Source organism: Mustela nigripes, chromosome 4 (genome assembly GCF_022355385.1).
Source record: "Mustela nigripes isolate SB6536 chromosome 4, MUSNIG.SB6536, whole genome shotgun sequence".
Classification (NCBI taxonomy): Eukaryota; Metazoa; Chordata; class Mammalia; order Carnivora; family Mustelidae; genus Mustela; species Mustela nigripes.
The window spans coordinates 135,524,297-135,544,825 of NC_081560.1; the positions used below are offsets into that span (position 1 = coordinate 135,524,297).

Here is a 20,529-nt window from a genome sequence, read left to right on the forward strand (position 1 = left end):
CAAAAAGGCCAATTCTTGAACAGATAGAAAAAATACTTACAAAATAAGTCTTTTTTCACTAATTTTTATGAAACAGATACTTGATATTTTCTTTCCTCAAAGCATTTGGCTATCCAGTGCCATTGGTCTCAAAGGCCAGCAGTTATTGGAGATGTCCTTCAAGTCTACAGTGGGTCTGAAGGGAGGGCTATTATTTTCTGTGAGACCAAAAAGAATGTAACTGAAATGGCCATGAATCCACATATAAAACAGGTAAGTATTTTATCATGCTTTCTCTAATTGAGTTTATAGGATGATTGTTTGAACAAAAATACTGTCCTTTGTGGACTAGTTTTGGTAGTCTTTTTTTTTCTTGGAGAGAGAGATGGGCGGTGGGGAGAGAACATGGGTGTGGGGGCAGAGAGGGAGAGGGAGAAAGAGAATCCCAAGCACACTCTATGCCCAGCGTGAAGCCCTGAAAGGGGCTTGATCTCACAATCCTGAGATCATGACCTGAGCCAAATTCAAGAGTCACTTAACTGACTGAGCCACCCAGCACCCCAAGATTGTCATTTTTAGAATTGAGTCTACTTCAGAAGGAAGTTACAGCCAGCCTGTCATGGTCTTTAAGTCAGAATGGAAGTCTTGCTCGTTTTCATGAGAAGGCTTTTTTAAGATTTTGCATAATGAGATCTTGAAAACACAAAGGTTGAAACAAAATGAGTTTCTATGTGTAAGAGGGGGTAATATTCACAAATATTTATTGAATGAATGGATCAGAATACTAAGTCCATGTCTTTTCTTTTAACTTTTTTTTTTTTAATATTTTATTTATTTATTTGACAGACAGCAAGAGAGGGAACACAAGCAGGGGGAATTGGAGAGGGAGAGGCTGGCTTCGGCTGAGGCTTGATCCCAGGTTCCTGAGATCATACCTGAGCCAAAGGCAGATGCCTAATGACTGAGCCACCCAGGCACCTCTTCTTTTAACTTTTTATAGTAGAAAATTTTAAACATACACAAAAGTTGACAGTCTAATGAACCTTGCATATTCATTCTCCAGCTGCAACAATTACCTTATTTTATCCACTGCCCACTGACTTCCTGCTCCTGAATTATTTTGATGCAAACCATAGATAACATATTATTACATCCCTAAATATTTGGGTATGTGTCTCTAAAAGAAAAGAACTGCTTGTTTGTTTTTTTTAACGCAATACTGTTTAAAATTAACATTTAAAATTAACAGTAATTAGTATCTCCAAATGTCAGATAGTGTTCAGATTGTCAGTTACCTCATGATTGCTTTTTTTCTTTTAGAGTTTTTGTCTTGAATCTGGATCCAAATATTTATAAATTGTGTGACTTCATTAAATCTCTTTAATATATGGCTTCCTTTCTCATCTATTTTTTTTTAAAGATTTTATTTATTTATTTGACAGAGATCATAAGTATGCAGAGAGGCAGGCAGAGAGAGAGGGGGAAGCAGGGAGCCCGATGTGGGACCCAATACTAGGACCCCAAGATCATGACCTGAGTTGAGGGCGGAGGCCCAACCCACTGAGCCACCCAGGCTCTCATCATCTGTTTTTTTCTTACAGCTTTTTTTGTTGTTTAAGAAACCAAGTTTCCATAATCTAGAGTATTGCTTCCTTGTGCAGTCATTTAACATGTACCTCTGTCTTCTGTATTTTCTGAAAATTCAGGTTTGTTTGTTTAATTAGGGCAAAACTATGTTATAGGAGTAATAATGTGTAGTTCTTTCTCTTTTTGTGATATTAACATCCACTGATAGTAAGGCTGTCAGTTCTTATGTCAGTGTCTGTCCAATCATTTTTGTTGTCTGTGACTTATTATCTAGTAGATTCCTGAAGAAGGGCTTATGGAAATAATACTGCCTTTTGATAATAGCATGTTTATAAATTTATACCTGGAAACCATTTGGCTGCATATTAAAATTCTTGGTTCATATTTTCTTTCTTCAGTATCTAGAATATGTTTTGCCATTGTTCTGGGGAGTGAAGCATGCTGGAAAAAACCTAATTCCAGTCTGATTTTTTTTCTCCTTATAAGATTTTGCCTTAGGGCAAAATTTAAAAATCTTTAAAAATCAGGGATTCCTGGGTGGCACAGGTTAGGCGTCCAGCTCTTGGTTTTGTATCAGGTTTTGATCTTATGGGTTGTGAGATTGAGCCCCACATCAGGCTCTGCACTCAGTGGGAAGTCTGCTTGAAAATTCTCTTCCTCTGCCCTTCCCCACACTCGCACAGGTACTCTCTTTCTCTAGAATACATAAATCTTTAATCAGTAGTGTTATTAGAATGTATTTTGTACTAAAAGAATGTATTTGGTATTGTTCTTGGTTATGTTTTGTGGGCACACTATAGCATCAAATATATTTAATATTTCAGCAGAATTTTCTTGAATTACAATTTTTTTGGTGTTTGGTTTGTCTGATTGCTTTTTTTTTCTCCCTTTAGGGACTCTTTATGGATGTTGGTTTCTTTTTTTTCCCTCTTTGTCACTTGACCTCAAATCCTTTTCATCTCTATTTCACTTTTTCAGGATTTCCTTTTTTTTTTTTTTTTAAAGATTTTATTTATTTGACAGACAGAGATCTCAAGTAGGCAGACAGGCAGGCAGAGGGAGAGAGGAGGAAGCAGTCTCCCTGCTGAGCAGAGAGCCCAATGTGGGGCTCTATCCCAGGACGCTGGGATCATGACCTGAGCCGAAAGCAGAGGCTTTAACCCACTGAGCCACCTAGGTGCCCCAGGATTTCCTATTTTTAAGGCATTAGCTCTTATGTTTGCTCAGTCTTGTATTCCTTCCAGTAAAGTCTTCGTTTGTGAAGTCTTTATTTCTGTTTCTTTGTTGAGTCATTTCATGTCATTTTTTTGTTTTTCTCATTTTGATTTTTCTTGTTCTTTCTTACATCATTTAAAAATTTCTCTCAGCTTATTCAGAAATATGCTATACTTTCCATTTGTTTTATGGGGGTGCCTTTCTAGAGCTCTTTCATGATTTGTGGGGATATTATTCGCTTATTCTTTTTCCCCTCTCCTGGTTACTTTTTGTGGGATTCAGCTGTCTTTTTTTAAATTACATTTTTAATTTTAATTCCAGTATAGTTAACATACAGTGTTAAATTATTTCCAGGTGTCCAGTGTAGTGATTCACCAGTTCTGTACATTAGTTAGGGCTCATGATGATGAGCATCTTTAATCCACATCATCTATTTCAGCTCTCCTCCAGTTCTGCTCCCCTCTAGTAACGAGACGTTTATTCTCTATAGTTAAGAGTCTCTTTCTTGGTTTATCTTTCTCCCTTTTTTCTCCTTTGTTCGTTTGTTTTGTTTCTTAAATTCCACATAGGAGTAAAATCATATGGTATTTGCCTTCCCTGACTCATTTTGCTTAGCATCATACTCTCTCACTCCATCCGTGTTGCAAATGGCAAGAGTCCATCCATTCTTTTTTTATGGCTGGATAATATTCATTGTATGGCTGGATAATATTCATTGTATGTATAATATTCATCCGTGTTGCAAATGGCAAGAGTCCATCCATTCTTTTTTTATGGCTGGATAATATCCATTCCTCTGTCAGTGGACACTTGAGCTGCTTCCATAGTTTGGCTGTTGTAAATAATGCTGTAATAAACATAGGGTGTATCCCTTTGAATACAGTGTTTTGTATTTTGGGGTAAATATCCAGTAGTGCAGTTTCTGGATCTTAGCGTAGCTTAGGTAGACTTTATTTTTAACTTTTCAAAGAACCTCCATACTGTTTTCCACAATGGCTGCACCAGTTTGCATTCCTACCAATAGTGCGCAATAGTTCCCTTTTGTCTACATCCTTGCCAGCACCTGATGTTTCTTGTGTTTTTGATTTTAGATATTCTGACAGTGTAAGGTGATATTTCATTGTAGTTTTGGTTTGCATTTCCCTGGTGGTGAGTGATATTCAGCATCTTTTTATGTGTCTGTTGACCGTCTGTAATGTCTTTGGAAGAATGTCTGTTCATGTCTTCTGCCCATTTTTTAATTGGTTTTGGGTTTATTTATTTATTTATTTATTTTGGTGTTAAGAACTTTATTCTTTTTTTTAAGAACTTTATTCTTTACTGTTGCTCATTTTTAGGTGAAATTAATCTTTTTTTTTTTTTTTTTTTTAAGATTTTGTATTGTAATCTCTACACCCAGTGTAGGGCTCCACCTCACAACCCTAAGATGGAGTGTTGTGTGCTCTACTGACTCTATGAGCTTTAAATGGGCAGGCATGGCAGAATAGTTTTCAAGCTTCATAGCTCTAGAGCTGCTGCTTCTGTTACTGTTTGGTATGTAAATTATATCTCAATATAAAGCTGTTAAAAAAAAAAAATCTCCCACTTTCTGAGCTCTGGCTGTCTTTTCCCTCACTTTTATCTCGATCTTCTCTTCCTTTGCTTCTGTGATCCCTGGCTTCCTCAATTTGGATCCCAGATCCAACCCTTTCTCCTTATTATGGACCTTTGTCCTGGCAAGGAAGCATTGGCGTGTAAATTTTGAAAGTTCATAAAGGGTCCAGGCTGCTCCAGCCTCTTTTAGACCTTACTTCTGGTTCCTTATAATCGCCCTTCAGTGTACAAAATCTTTTCTGCTTTCAGCTGCTATCCTTAAATTGGTCCATTGTGCTTTCTAGGGAGTATCTGTTCTTAGGACCAGCAGATCTCCCCCTTGCCCCATATATATAAGTCTTGTCTCTACCTGTTCGTGTTTTGGAAATCTTATGAAAATACTTGTTTCTTACTTTTGTCCTATATGTCTGTGGATTTTTAAGTTTGTTGTCCTAATTGCCCTGCTTGTTTTTATGTGGGAACTGGAGATTCAAAGACTATGCTGTTAATATCTTCCCCAGTATCATTTTAACTAATTGTCTAGTTTTAGCTTTATATATGGTATACATGGACGACCACTGGTAAATAGTGAAAGTGATCGAGGGTAGTTGATTTACTTTTTTTCCTTTTATACTTCTTTAGAACACTGAGCAGCAGTAGTGTTGCAGAAGTTATTGTTTTGTCCCGTAGGGAGGACCTGCCTTGCTGCAAAGGCTGGCTGAGAATTCCCTTCTTACTAATGAGCTTCTATGGTTGAGAGCAATGCAGTTTCTCTTCTGCTGGTTTACTATTTAGGTAAAAAGTAGTAATATATCATTATAGGGGATACAGGATTTTAGGGACTAAGGGAAGAACTTTAGTGGTTTCTTTTTTTTTAATTTTTGATTTTTTTTCTTAAAGTCAGTTTTTACCAGAACAATGCTTTCTTAATGCTGAACAGTCACATGCATACATACACACACCCACACATGCATGCCCACAAACTTTTGGAAAATGATTTACTCATAAGTTGGAGATCTGGAAACCGTCACCGGTATTATAAATGTATTATGTCACTTCTTAGGACTAGTTATCAAGTGAGAAATTCAGTGTTGTATCAAATTTTTAAAAAGTAAATTTGAAGGGGCTAGGGGGATGGGGTAACTGGATGATGGACATTGGGAAGGGCATGTGATGTAATAATGAGCCCAGGGTATTGTACAAGACTGATGAATCACTGAACAATACCTCTGAATCTAGTAATACATTATATGTTAATTCATTGAATTTAATTTAAAAAATTTAAAAAGTGAATTTGAAAATTTCACAATGGAAAACCATCCAATTTATTTTAAAGTTTTTTTTTTTTTGTTTTTGTTTTTTTTTTTATGACTTAAAAACCGCAGTAAGGCAGTGTTCCTTTCTTGAAAATTTCTCTTACGTTGGGTTCTGCGATATCACAGAGGTTTTCTTCCCTCTCCAGCTAACATTTCTAAGTTTTGTTGAGGTCTTTTTGTATTCTTGTACGTACTTCCAGTATTGGCATTCCTACAGATCTCCTCCCCTTACCAGGCCTTGCATCTTCTCACTATGTATTCTTCCTGAGCATAGTGACTAATATCACAGACTTCGGAGTCAGACATATTAGGGTTTAAATCCTAGTTATATTACTTACTAGCTATGTAACCTTGAGCAAGTCACTTTATGTTTCTTTGCCCATGTTTCCCTTTTAAAGAGTGATATCAATGGGGGACCTGGGTGGCTCAATCACTGAAGTATCTGGTTCTTGATTTCAGCTCAGGTCATGATCTCGGTGGTGGGATCAAGACCTCCCCGTCAGGCTCCACAGAATCCCCATTTGGGATTCTGTCTCTGTCCCTCCCCACTCTGCTCACATGCGCATGTGCACGCTGTGCGCACGCCCTCTCTCAAAATAAATAAATAAATAAATAAAATTAATAATAAGCTTTTTCCACTTTTAAGGCTTAAGTGAAATCATTTATTTAAATTAACACAATGCATTTCTTATAGCAAGCAGACAGTAAGTATAGAAATAAAGAAGTATAGCTACATATATAGATGGGTATAACTAATCCCTCCTATGGCTCCTGTGCATGTGCTGATAATCTCTAAATCTTTCTTCAGGTTAGCTCTGTCTCCAGAATCTAGACCTGTGTTTATCTTACTGGCCACAGACACCCCAACCCATTACTGGGCACCTAAAATTGAATTTATTCTTTTCTATTTTCTTATACCCACTCTGTCTCCAATATTCCCTATTCTTAAATGGTATATCTAGCCATAGACTAAGTCAGAAATCTACACATCACTCTTGACTTTTCTTCCTTGCCCCAAAATAGGTCAGATTGTTCTCCTACAAATGTTCTTTGCCTTGGAGTACCTGGGTGGCTCAGTCTATTGAGCATCTGTTCAGTTAATTACGAAGTATTTTTGGATTCTGTCTCCCATGATTTAAAATGGTTTCTTTCCTTTTTTTTGGTAAGATTTATTTATTTTAGAGAAAGCAAGTACAAGTGAGAGTAAGGGTAGGGGCAGAGGCAAAGACTCTTCAAGCAAGCTCCCCATGACCCATGAGATCAAGACCTGAGCTGAAACAAAGAGACGCCTAACTGACTGAGCCACCCAGGTGCCCTTAAAATGGTCCATTTCTTTCTTACTACTATTTCAGAAGCTTGAACTCTGGAAGTCATGTGTAATATTTCTTTCCTTTATATTTCATTTCTCCTCCCCTTACCAGGCCCCCCCGATTTCATCTACCAATAGTTCTTGAATTCTTTTATGGCCTAGCCCCTACTTACTTTCCAGCTTCGTCTTATTGTACCTTCTCCTCATTCTGCACGCTCTCCATACTTGCCATGTTTCCTGTCATCCCAGGGCTCTTAAACTTACAGTCTTCCTTGCCTAGCAACTCCTACTCATCTTTCAGATAGAAGTCCAGAGTACCACTTACAAGGAATTCTTCCTTGCCCCAAAATAGGTCAGATTGTTCTCTTACAAATGTTCTTTGCCTTGGAGTACCTGGGTGGCTCAGTCTATTGAGCATCTGACTTTTTTTTTTTTTAAGATTTTATTTATTTATTTGACAGAGAGAGAGAGTGAGCGCGCACAAGTAGGCAGAGCAGCAGGCAGAGAGAGAGGGAAAATCAGGCTCTCTGTTGAGCAGGGAGCCTGATGTGGGGCTTGATCCCCTTGATCCCAGGGGCTTGATCCTTCTAGGACCCTGGGATCATGACCTGAGCTGAAGGCAGAGGCTTAACCAGCTGAGCCACCCAGGCGCCCCTGAGCATCTAACTCTTGATTTCAGCTCAGGTCATCATCTCAGGGTTGTGAGATCAAACCCTGTTTTGGCTCCATGTGGAGCCTGTTTGGGATTCTCTCCCCCTCCCTCTGCCTCCCCACTTTTCCCTCTCTACAAAAAAAAAAAAAAAAAAAAAAAGATAAATGCTCTTTGCTTAGATTGGTGCAACATTGTTTAAACTTGTTGGCTAAATTTGTTTGCATGCCTCATTATTTGATTAATTTCCATCTCCCCTGCCAAAGTATACAGAGGATGGGCAGGGGGCAGTCTCGTTTTTTGTTTGCCATTTTATCCTTAGTGCTCAGCATGTTGTAGATCACTAAATATTTATTGAATGGGTAGATGGTCATTGCCACTGCCTTGGCGAGGCCACTGATACCTCTTTTGGATTTCTGCAACAGCCTGCTACCTGGGTCTCCCTAGCTTTTGCCTTGCCCTTTCCTAATACAGTCTTTACATTATAATCAGAGTATTCCTTCAGTGATGCAAGTATGTTCAGGATACTCTCCTGCTTCCAATCATTCAGTTGTTTCGTGTTGTCCACAGGATAAAATCATATTCCTTTTCTTTTTTTTTTTTAAAGATTTTATTTATTTACTTGAGAGAGAGACAGTGAGAGAGAGCATGAACGAGGAGAAGGTCAGAGAGAGAAGCAGACTCCCCATGGAGCTGGGAGTCCGATGCGGGACTCGATCCCGGGACTCCAGGATCATGACCCGAGCTGAAGGCAGTCGTCCAACCAACTGAGCCACCCAGGCGTCCCAATCATATTCCTTTTCAACCTCATCTCTTATCACTTTCCCCTTTCACACTGTGGTTCAGCAATACTTGTATATTTGTAGTTCCCAGACACAGTGTTTATGTATGAATTTTTTTCTGCCCAAAACTCCCTAGCCTCCAGCTCATCCTTCTGCCTACTAGTTCCTTATGATCTGTCCGGTCTTACCTTCAGTGCTGCCTTCCCCTTAAACAGAATTAAGTTAGGTTTCTTTTTTTTAAAAGATTTTATTATTATTTATTTATTTGACAGAGAGAGAGATCACAAGTAGGCAGAGAGGCAGGCAGAGAGAGAGGGGGAGGCAGGCCCCCTGCCAAGCAGAGAGCCAGATACGGAGCTCGATCCCAGGACCCTGAGATCATGACCTGATCCGAAGGCAGAGGCTTAACCCACTGAGCCACCCAGGTGCCCCTTAAGTTGGGTTTCTCTCTCAAATATTCTAGTAGTGCCCTGTACCTGCTTATCGTACATATCATACTGTATTGAAAATGCCTGTCAACTTGTCTGTCCTAGGGCTGTTTCTTTGTGATTGTTCGAGAATCTGGTGCATAGCAAGTACCTGGTGAATTCACTCATGAATACATTAGGCTTAGTTACTAAGCTTTAGATATGGTTAGGGTTAAATCATTGTTATGAACCCTTTGAAACATTAAAAAAATTTTTTTTAGGAATTTTATTTATTTTAGAGAGAGCGAACAGAGGAAGAGGCAGAGTGAGAGGGAGGAAGAGTGTCAAGCAGAGTCTGCACCAAGCACAGAGCCTGACATGGGGTTCGATCCCAGGACCCTGAGATCACAACCTTAGTGGAAACCAAGAGTCAGCTGCTCAACCAGCTGCACCACCCAAGCACCCCTGAACTTTTAAATTTTAATAGCAGCTAGCATGCTAGGAAACTTGTTTGTAATAGAAAAATTATTTGCAGTACAAGTAGAAGATAATATATAAATTGTTTAAAAATAGGTTCAGTGTTATTAAATATTATGGAAATGTAAATTAAAACATTAGCAAATCATTTTTGCCTATTAGATTCACAAAAATTATAACAATTCATAATATAGAGGGTAGGTAGGGTATGATAAACCAAAGACTCATAAATGTTAGAGTAAATGGGCACAACTTTTTTTTCCCTTAAGTTTATGTATGTATTTATTTAAGTAATCTCTACACTTAACGTGGGGTTCGAGAGCCCTGCGATTGAGAGTTGCATGCTCTTCCCAGTGAGCCAGCCAGGCGCTCCCACTCCCAGAACCTCTTCTTACAACACGGTTTTGCAATAGCTATTAAAATGTTAAATGTCCATAATTTTTTATCTAGAAATTCACCTTCTAGATATGTGTCCTACTAAAATACACATATACCGGGGACAGGGAGGAGGTCCAGGGATATCAGTGCGATGTTGTTCATTGTAGTATTGTTTCTAAAGGTGAAAACTTGGATATGACCCAAATGGTCATAATAAGATATTGCTAAAATAAATGGTACTATATCATATGATGAAATCATATAGTTTTGAAAAAATGAAGTAGGGTTATATTTATAGATGTGGAAAATGGCTAAGATAATTTGTAAAGCAGGTTTCAAAACATTATGTAGTGTGATCCCGTTTTCTAAGTAAATACATAAAAGTGTATGCTGTTACAAGTGGGTTATGTGTGTATGTGTGTGTATGTGTTTTTAAAGATTTATTTACTTATTTGAAAGAGAAAGAGCATAAACAGAGGGAGAGGGAGAAGCAGGTTCCCTGCTGAGCAGGGAGCCCCACATGAGCCTCTATCCCAGGATCCTGGGATCATGGCCTGAGCCAAAGGCAGACGCTTGCTTAACCCACTGAGCCACCCAGGAGCCCCTGTTTGTGTGTTTTAAAAAAAATCTATCTGGAGAAATATTCCCCAAACTGTTAGTGAATTATTAGGAGGCTGATATTAAGGAAAGCTTTTACATTTTATGTTAAATTTTTTTTTTAAGACATTATTTGACAGAGAGAGCACGCATGCACAAGCAGGGACAGCAGCAGAGGGAGAGGGAGAAGCAGAGTACTTGCTGAGCAGAGCCTGACACGGGGCTCCATCCCAAGACCCCGAGATCATGACCTGAGCCGAAGGCAGATGCTTAACCGACTGAGCCATGCGGGCGCCCATGCTAAATATTTTCTATAATGTTTGGTCTTTTTGGACGATAAGTATGCATTACTATAATTATCAGAAAATAAGAACATTGGGGCACCTGGCTGACTCAGTCAGTGGAGCATCTGATTCTTGATCTTGGGGTCATGAGTTTGAGCCCCATGTTGGGTGCAGAGATTACTTAAGAAAAAAGATTGAAAAACAAGAAGGAGCACAGGCTCTGTGGTGTTAAGGTGCACTCAATTGCAAGTGTGAGCTGTACACTTAACTTTTCCCCTTTTTTCAAATAGAATGCCCAGTGCTTACATGGGGACATTGCACAGTCACAAAGAGAAATTACACTGAAAGGCTTCAGAGAAGGTAGTTTTAAAGTTTTGGTGGCAACCAACGTGGCTGCCCGTGGTTTGGACATTCCTGAGGTTGACCTGGTGATTCAAAGTTCTCCTCCCCAGGTAAGAAATGAGATTTTATTCAGAGACTATAAGAACAGCATGTAAATTGCCATTTTATTTATAAAGATACGTTTGGAATATGAAAAAGATGTTATCTGTTCTTGCTGTTAACCATTTTTTATAATGCCGTATTAAATTGGTCAGAATCTGATGTCTTAGCAGATGTTAGCTTTTCTTTGGATTTGAAGCATGGAATCATGCAAAGGGATTATAAAAAGTTGTCATGTGAAGAGCCTTGGGATGCAGTGGATAAATATTTTAAATCTTGTTTCATCTAAATATTCAGCATAAAAGGGTGTTGAAAGAGCAGTAGGTTTGAAATAAAAATGTTATCATTGGTAGTAGCAGTTTTGTTATTGTTAGTGTTATTTCGTTGTTGGAATGACGGTACTGGCCAGATATTTTTTTTTTTTTTTTTGGCCAGATTTTAAAACAGTATTGCTTCTTTTATTTTCAGGATGTTGAGTCCTATATTCATCGTTCTGGACGCACAGGTAGAGCTGGCCGGACAGGGATTTGCATATGTTTTTATCAACCCAGAGAAAGAGGTCAACTAAGATATGTGGAACAAAAAGCAGTAAGTAGAGTTAAATTATTTCAGGCTTATTATCTAAATGGTGCCTTAGAAAAGAGCTTTTTTTATATTTGTTCTCACAAATAGATGCTTATAACTTTTCTCAGTTTAAGCTGCATTTGGATGTGAAGCATGTGGAGAGCTAAATTTATATGAGCTGCAAGACTTTGTTTTGATACAGCTTTTATTGTGAAGACAGAAGAGCTGACTTTCTCATTTTTCCCTTGAATTTCTCCCTTGATTCTAAAATCAGAAGTGCATTGTGATTTCAGTATCTCATAGTCCAGTATTGTAAAGGGGTGACTGCCATAGTCTTGGTGTATTTTTTAAGATGATATTGAGTTAAGGTAAAAATGGCTGGTTTCTGTAAGAAATTGTATACATTTTTGTGGCCTGTATTTTTTTTGTGTGTGTGGTATTTGACATTTTCCCCTATTTTCATGATGTGTGTTTTTAAATGCTATTTCATCTACTTTGTAAAATGAGATAGGGTAATAAAAAAAGTTGATAGACGTGATCAGTATCTTTTTACCTTTTTTGGAATCAGCTTTATTTTGCTGTGAGATTTCATGACTGTAACTAAGGGCAATTAAATTTTTTTTTCTCTTCCTAGAATTTGTAATTGATGATTTATTAGAAAAAGCAGGTCTTTTGATCTACTGGGGCTTGAAATCTTTAAGTCCAAGAAATGGAAATTCAACAAACTATATGAATTTAGGAATTAATTGTAAAGACTTCCATTTTTCTTTAATGTAATTCTTTCATTTTCAGGGAATTACTTTTAAACGTGTAGGTGTACCTTCTACAATGGATTTAGTTAAATCTAAAAGCATGGATGCCATCAGGTATGCTTTCTGACCTTGCTGAATAAGTTTTTCTTTTGTATTAGGCTATTCATCTTTAAGCTCTCCTAGTTCAAATATCAGAAAACTTAATCACCAGTTTTACCAGCAGACTTTAAGTTATATTAAAGTACGAAAACGTTGCTCTTTTCTTTTCCCATTCATTCTCTTATATTTAGTTTTTTACCTTTGTTTTGACCAAGAAAATCTACTCTTTTTACACCATAGGTCTCTGGCTTCCGTTTCTTATGCTGCTGTTGATTTTTTCCGACCATCAGCTCAGAGATTAATAGAAGAGAAAGGGGCAGTGGATGCATTGGCTGCAGCATTAGCCCACATCTCCGGTGCATCAAGTTTTGAACCACGATCTTTGATCACCTCTGATAAGGTAGAAATCTATGAGAAAATCATGTATGGTTGAGAAAAGATTAAAATAAAACCATAGATAATCCATCTATCTGGAGAGAAGAACAAGAGACTTTCATTTTGCACAGTACTGTGTTAACTGAAACTTACACAGAAGACCCTATTCTTTATTTTATAAGTTGACATGGAACCATACAAATCAAAGCATAGATTCTGTGCATAGATAAACATAAATCAAAGCATCGATTCAGTGCCATGCAAAGTTAGGATTACCTGTATATGTGGAGGGGCTATGAGTGTGGGGTGGGGTGTGTGTATAGTGTGACACCATCTGACCTAGCCCCTTGTCAGTTAGTATCAGTTGTTAAACCACACCAGATCCATTAGTTGCAAGTAGTTCAAAGATTTACTACTCATCAGGGTGTAAGTGAGGAGAGTCCCTGGATGGCAGGATCTCTCAGCAAGAAAGCGCTCTGATGTCTGGGTGGGGACGGAGATTGAGAGAAGGAGGGAGAGTTGGTGAAAGAGGAGAACAAAAAGGTCCGGGCAGGTAAACTTGCATGTGACAATTTGGTATAATATGAATGAGTACCTCAGGGGTGGCTGATGTTTTCCGTCTGGCAAGTGTTAATAGTTTAGTCAAATGTCATTTTGCTGGGAGTGACTTCATGTGTCCCAACTCTTCCCTCCCCCTCTCCATACATGTATCTTCTTTTTTCTTTTCTTTTTTTTTTTTTTGAGAGAAAGAGGGAGACAGAGAGTCCCAAGCAGGCTCCATACCCAGAGCAGAACCTGATGCAGGGCTCCATCCCGTAACCCTAAGACCAAGGCCTGAGCCAAAACGAAGAGTCAGATGCCTTAACCTACTGAGCCACCTTGATGCCCTCCCCCCACAGTGTATCTTTATTTTTAAATTTATTTTATTTTTATTAAAGATTTTATTTATATGAGAGAGAGAGAGAGCATGGACTGGGAGAGGGAGAAACAGACTCCCTCCTGAGCTGGGAGCTCAGTGTGGGAGTCAATCCCAGGACCCTGAGATCATGACCTCTGAGCCGCAGGCAGACACTTAACAGACTAAGCCACCTGGGTGCTCCTCACACTGTGTATCTTTAAAAAACACCTGGATCTTCAGGATTGTGAGATTGAACCCTATGTTGGGCTGTGCATTCAGCATGGAGTCTGCCTGTCTTTCTTCATCTGCCCCCAGCCCCCTGTACGCCACCCCCATGCATGCACTTGTGCATGTACATGTGCTTGCTCGCTCTCTCTTTAAATAAAATCTACAAAAAAAAAAAAAATCAGGATCAATTCAAGTTCATATGCTACATTTGGTGTTATGTTTCTCTTAATCTGGAACTGTTTGCCATCACTTTTATTAATTAATTTCTTGAAGAATATAGATTAGTTGTCTAGATCAGAGTCTAGAGTTTCTTATCTGGGTTTTTCTGGTTTTCTTTTCTTCATACATCATTTAACTTTTGCCTTTATTCAGCCTCCCTTGTAAACTGGAGGTAAAGTCAAAGCTTGATTTTATATTCAGGTTAAACAGTTTTGGCCAGAGTACCCTATGGGTGATAATGTACTTCATACTGTATAACATCAGGAGGTATATAATGTCAGATTGTTTTAGTACTAATAATGCTTAGTTTGATCACTTGTTTATAATGGAAAGTTATATTCCAATTGTAAAGGTATCTTTTACTCTGTGTAATTAGTAATTTGTGAGGTAATGCGTTAGCAGTGAGCAAGTGCGCTTTCCCTAATTACTCACCTAATATTTTCTTTCTTTTAAAGATTTTATTTATTTATTTGACAGACAGAGATCACAAGTAGGCAGAGAGGCAGGCAGAGAGAGGGAGGGAAGCAGGCTCCCTGCTGAGCAGAGAGCCCAATGCAGGGCTCAATCCCAGGACCCTGGGATCATGACCTGAGTGGAAGGCAGAGGCTTTAACCCACTGAGCCACCAAGGCCCCCCTACTTTTTTTTTTAAGATTTTATTTATTTATTTGAGCGAGAGTGAGCAAGAGAGAAAATACAAGCCATGGGGAGAGGCAGAGGGAGAAGCAGATGCCCTGCTTAGCAGGGAGCCTGATGCAGGGCTTTATGCCAGGACTCTGAAATCATGACCTGAGCCAAGGCCAGATGCTTAACCAACTGAGCCACCCAGGTGCCCCTACCACCAAATACTTCATAAGAAAATATTTACGCCATACCTTTTAGGAAAATACTAAGATAGCCTTTAGACCCAAGAAGTACCTAAGAGATCATTTGTTCCCAACCCTTATCTAATAGAAGAATCCCTCTTTGGCAGATGGTTCATCTAACTTCTGATTAAATATCTTAAAAATTCTATTAGTGGGTTCGAAATTTCTTTTATAGTCAAACCAAAATCCAAAGCCTTTACCACAGGGTCCTACAGGGTCATCCCCTTGGTACTTCTCTGATCTCATCTCATCACTCTGCCTGTGCTTGTTTTGGCTACCCTAACCTACTTGTTACTTGAATATAAATCTACTTCCTCACAAGACCTTTGCACTTGCACTGTTTCAGGTGTTCATTCTTTGTACCACACGGCTTCCTCCTTCACTTTATTTAGGTCTCTTCAAATACCACCACGTTACAGAGGTCTTTCCTGATGACCCTAACTAGCTTACCTTTCCCTTTACTCTCTATTCCCTTGCCCTGCTTTATTTTCCTGTATGGTGCTTATTACTATTGGGCATTTTATTTTATTTTTATTTATAAAATATTTTACTTATTTATTTGACGGAGATCACAAGTAGGCAGAGAGGCAGGCAGAGAGAGAGGAGGAAGCAGGCTCCCTGCAGAGCAAAGAGCCGGACGCGGGACTCGATCCCAGGACCCTGAGATCATGACCTGAGCCGAAGGCAGCGGCTTAACCCACTGAGCCACCCAGGCGCCCTTAAGTAAAATCTTTAAGAAAAGTTACTTTTTTTTTTTTTGGCAGCCACATTGTACTGATGGCTCATGAGAAATGTACAGTGAAGTCATGAAGGGCTGCAGAATTGGAACTTCATTGTCATCTTGCTGCTGCTTTTTTCCCAAAGATAATGTGACTTTTATTTCTTAAGGGATTTGTCACCATGACTCTGGAAAGCCCAGAAGAAATAGAGGATATCAGCTGTGCATGGAAAGAACTTAACAGAAAGCTGAGTAGTAATGCTGTGTCCCAAATTACCAGAATGTGCCTCCTAAAAGGAAATATGGTAGGTTTTTCTAGACAAGTCAAAAGCTTCTCAGTCAGCTACTGTAAATGTCTCTAAAGACATTTATTCTTTGTTTAAAGAGTCTCTTCTTTCCTTCTTTCTTCCTTTTTTTTTTTTTAAGTCTAATAGAATGAATAGCGCAGTTTTCTCTGTGTGATAGTTTGTTTCCTGTTGTAAATTTGGCGGAGTTATATAAATTACCCCTTTGGGTAGAAAGCTGTAGATCATCCTGCTTAATTTGTGTAATAACCAAGTTATCTAAGTTTCTGCTCTTGGAGACATATTGTGTGATTGTGTGTGGTGTTTTATTCTATGACTAAGTAACTTGTGATTTCAATAGCTAAACAGCTCTATTACTCAGAGAATACTCAGTATTGACTTTTAAGTGGCCTGCTCTTGGTTATTAAAGAGGATAATTAAATAAATTAGTATTTTAATACATTTTGAAATAGCCAAGATCTCTAATCTTAGTGACTCTGTTTCTTTAATGGATTGAAAAAAGATATTATATTTATTCTTCTAAATTTACTACATAGGCTTATTCTAGCTTAGAGTTTGTTTATTAGAAAGAATCATTTCTCTCAAAGTTTACTATTACTACAAGAACATTTTGTGGCAAGTATGAGACAAATATATGCATGAAGAAAAAAATGTGGAGGGGAGGGAAAAATAAAACAAGAAACTTAGGCCAAACTAATTGCCATAGTTGAGAAGTAGATTAACTTTCAATTTATTGGCAGCCAGGACCAAAAAAGAAACATCTTGTTTTATACCATTCTTATCTGATAAACACTGCAGCTCTTTAGAATAGAAACTTTCTGGGACTAAATTTTTCAAGGAATTTATACTTTAAACATTATAGTGTCAACAAGAACTTTTATAGAGAACACTCTAGATTCTTGGTAGTAGTAGTAGTAGATTCCTGTTAGATACTGTGTTTACTTTTCAGATTTAGAAAATACAGTAAGCAGCTACTCTGTCATGCATTATTATATGTTAGCTGTTTTAATCTTGTAAACATTCATGGGGCATGCCCTATATTTTCTTTTTTAGCTTCTATAAAATTACCACCAAGTATTAGCGTATCGGTAAATATCAACTCATCTGCATTTGAATAAAAATGTTTTCATTTTGCTTTTAGGGTGTTTGCTTTGACGTTCCCACAACTGAATCAGAAAGGTTACAGGTATTTTTAAAATTTTATGTTAAATTGAGTAGGTTTCTCTAAAAAATAGGAATTTTTAAAAAGTGACAATATCCTTATGATGTATTAATCAACTAACATTCCTTAATGTAATATGTCCAGTCTATATCATAATTTAAAACATTTATTACAAATAATTTCAGATATAAAAAACAGAATTGTGTGATGAATATTCATGTACCCATCACTCAGCTTCAACAGTGATCAGCTCATGGCCAGTTTGTTTCGTGTTTTCATGTCACTTCCATCCATTTTCCCACTCTCCTATATGTATTTTTTTTTCCCCCAAAACTCAGCTTTGGTTTTCACTTCCATATTATACTAGGAGAAAAAGACAACAATATTTTACTTAATGCTTAAATAAACTTAAAAATTCCAGTATAGTTAACATGCAGTGTTTTGGTTTTTTTTTTAAATATTTTATTTATTTATTTGACAGAGAGAGATCACAGTAGACAGAGAGGCAGGCAGAGAGAGAGGAGGAAGCAGGCTCCCCGCTGAGCAGAGAGCCCGATGTGGGACTCGATCCCAGGACCCTGAGATCATGACCTGAGCCGAAGGCAGCGGCTTAACCCACTGAGCCACCCAGGCGCCCCAACATGCAGTGTTATATTAGTTTCAGGTATACAACACAGTGATTCAGTACTTGCATACAATACCCACTGTGCTTAAATAAGTTTTTATAATTTTTTATTTTACACAAAGTAAGATTAAGACAAAAACAAATACCATATGACTTCACTCATACGTGGAATTTCAGAAACAAAACAAATGAACAAAGGAAAAAAGAGCCAGAAAAAAACAGATCTTTAAATATAGAGACAAACTATTGGTTGCCAGAGAGGAGGTGGGTGGCAGGTTGGGTGAAATAGACGAAGGGGTTTAAGAGTTGTATGTATTCTTTTGAAACAAATTATAGGTATTTTATCATTTCAACCATGAATATTTCCATATACCTAACTATTAGGGACACTTTTTTTTTTAAGATTTATTTATTTATTAGAGAGAGTGTGCGAGCAGGGGGAAGGGCAGAGGAAGAGGGAGAGAGAGAAACCTCAAGCAGACTCCCCGTTGAGTGCGGAGCCCAGCTCGGGGCTTGATCTCACGACCCTGAGACCATGACCTGAGCTGAAATCAAGAGTCGGTAGCTTAACCAACTGAGCCACCCAGGCACCCCTCAACAGGGTATTTTAATATTCACTTTTCCTTGGCAACTCATGATCACAATGAATAATAGTTAATTTATTTATTTTTTTTTTAAATTTTATTTATTCATCAGAGAGAGAGAGGGGGAGAGAGCAAGCACAGGCAGACAGAATGGCAGGCAGAGGCAGAGGGAGAAGCAGGCTCCCTGCTGAGCAAGAAGCCTGATGTGGGACTCGATCCCAGGACGCTGGGATCATGACCTGAGCCGAAGGCAGCTGCTTAACCAACTGAGCCACCCAGGCGTCCCGAATAATAGTTAATTTAGCAGGACATAATATAGTGATGCGCTTATGAGGTGCTGATTCACATAATCTTGAGTTGTTTACTCTGATACCAAAGTATTTCCAGTGGTTACATATTTTCAACAGGTTTTTAGTCCCCATCATTAGCTCTCACTTCTTGATTCTGTCACTATAACTACTGAAAGCTGTGCACTAATTAATGGCCTGTTTCATGCCAAGCAAGCAGTGCTCTCTTTTATTTTTTTAATTTTAATTTTTTTTTAAAGATTTTTATTTATTTATTTGACAGACAGAGATCACAATAGGCAGAGAGGCAGGCAGACATAGAGGAGCCTGATGCGGGGCTCGATTCCAGGACCCCGAGATCATGACCCAAGCCGTAGGCAGAGGCTTTAACCCACTGAGCCACCCAGACACCCCTAATTTTAATTTTTAAAAATATTTATTTATTTGAGAGGGAGAGAGCATGTGAGAGTGGGGGTGGATCAGAGGAAGAGGGAGAGAGAATTTCAAACAGAACCCGCCTGAGGGTGGAGCCTGATGCAGGGCTTAATCTCATAATCCTGAATTGATGACCTGAGCCAAAATCAAAAGTTGGGGGGCGCCTGGGTGGCTCAGTGGGTTAAGCCGCTGCCTTCGGCTCAGGTCGTGATCTCAGGGTCCTGGGATCGAGTCCCGCATCGGGCTCTCTGCTCAGCAGGGAGCCTGCTTCCTCCTCTCTCTCTCTGCCTGCCTCTCTGCCTACTTGTGATCCCTCTCTCTGTCAGATAAATAAATAAAATCTTTAAAAAAAAAAAAAAAATCAAAAGTTGGATGTTCAACCGACTGAGCCACCCAGGCACCCCAGTGTGCTCTCTCTTAAAATGTATAAATTAAGTATGAAATTATGAGCCTCAAACTGAGCCTGAGGGGTCCCTCGGTGGCTCAGTGAGTTAAGGCCTCTGCCTTCGGCTCAGGTCATGATCCCAGGGTCCTGGGATCGAGCCCCGCATCGGGCTCTCTGCTCAGTGGGGAGCCTGCTTCCCTCTCTCTCTCTGCCTGCCTCTCTGCCTACTTGTTCTCTCTCTCTCTCTCTGTGTCAAATAAATAAATAAAATCTTAAAAAAAAAAAAAACAAAAAAACAACTGAGCCTGAGAGTTTCTCCTAAGACTAAAATTTAGGAACTTTAATGAATGAGCTTCAAATATGTTTTTGTTTTTGTTTTCTGGTTTTCAGTTTTGTTTCAGATACTTTGAACTTAAATGGATAGGTAGCCTTTAGCTAATAGATGATGGATATTAAAAAAGAATCTTCTGTACTCATATGCTTGCTTATGGTTTCCATTTTGCATTTATATTAATCCTCTAAATTCCCCCAACAGGCAGAGTGGCATGATTCAGACTGGATACTTTCATTGCCAGCCAAGTTACCTGAAATTGAAGAATATTATGATGGAAACACATCCTCTAACTCCAGGCAGAGGAGTGGCTGGTCAAGTGGCCGGTCAGGCCGGTCTGGCCGGTCAGGTGGTCGATCTGGTGGCCGGTCAGGTAGACAGAGTCGACAGGGAAGTCGGTCAGGAAGTCGACAAGATGGTAGACGACGAAGTGGGAATAGAAATCGATCAAGAAGCGGGGGCCACAAACGGAGTTTTGACTGAGTATTTGATAGTTAATCTACCAGTGTGAGCTTGCCTATTTCTGCCTAATCATGTACATTATTCTCCAAAATTAGGTCATCATAGTTGAGGTATGTGTCTGCTCTTTGCAAAGAAGTTGGTCATATTTTTTTAAAAAGTATTTCACAAGAATGGTTGTAAACAAATCTACTTATCCAGTTATACCTTTGAATAAAAAAAACTCCTTTTATTGTCTCTTTTCA

The 20,529-nt window shown here is 38.7% G+C and overlaps 1 protein-coding gene across 1 annotated transcript in view; it reads left to right on the forward strand.

Moving 5' to 3' along the window:
• Positions 1–20,529, forward strand: part of DDX50 (DExD-box helicase 50) — a 36,945-nt gene extending 16,416 nt beyond the window's left edge. Inside the window, exons 8-15 of the mRNA XM_059397585.1 lie at positions 103–252; positions 10,843–11,004; positions 11,462–11,581; positions 12,350–12,423; positions 12,649–12,808; positions 15,882–16,016; positions 17,158–17,202; positions 20,030–20,529. Coding sequence (XP_059253568.1) covers positions 103–252; positions 10,843–11,004; positions 11,462–11,581; positions 12,350–12,423; positions 12,649–12,808; positions 15,882–16,016; positions 17,158–17,202; positions 20,030–20,308 — 1,125 coding nt within the window. The 3' untranslated portion in view covers positions 20,309–20,529. The remainder of the gene's footprint in view (positions 1–102; positions 253–10,842; positions 11,005–11,461; positions 11,582–12,349; positions 12,424–12,648; positions 12,809–15,881; positions 16,017–17,157; positions 17,203–20,029) is intronic.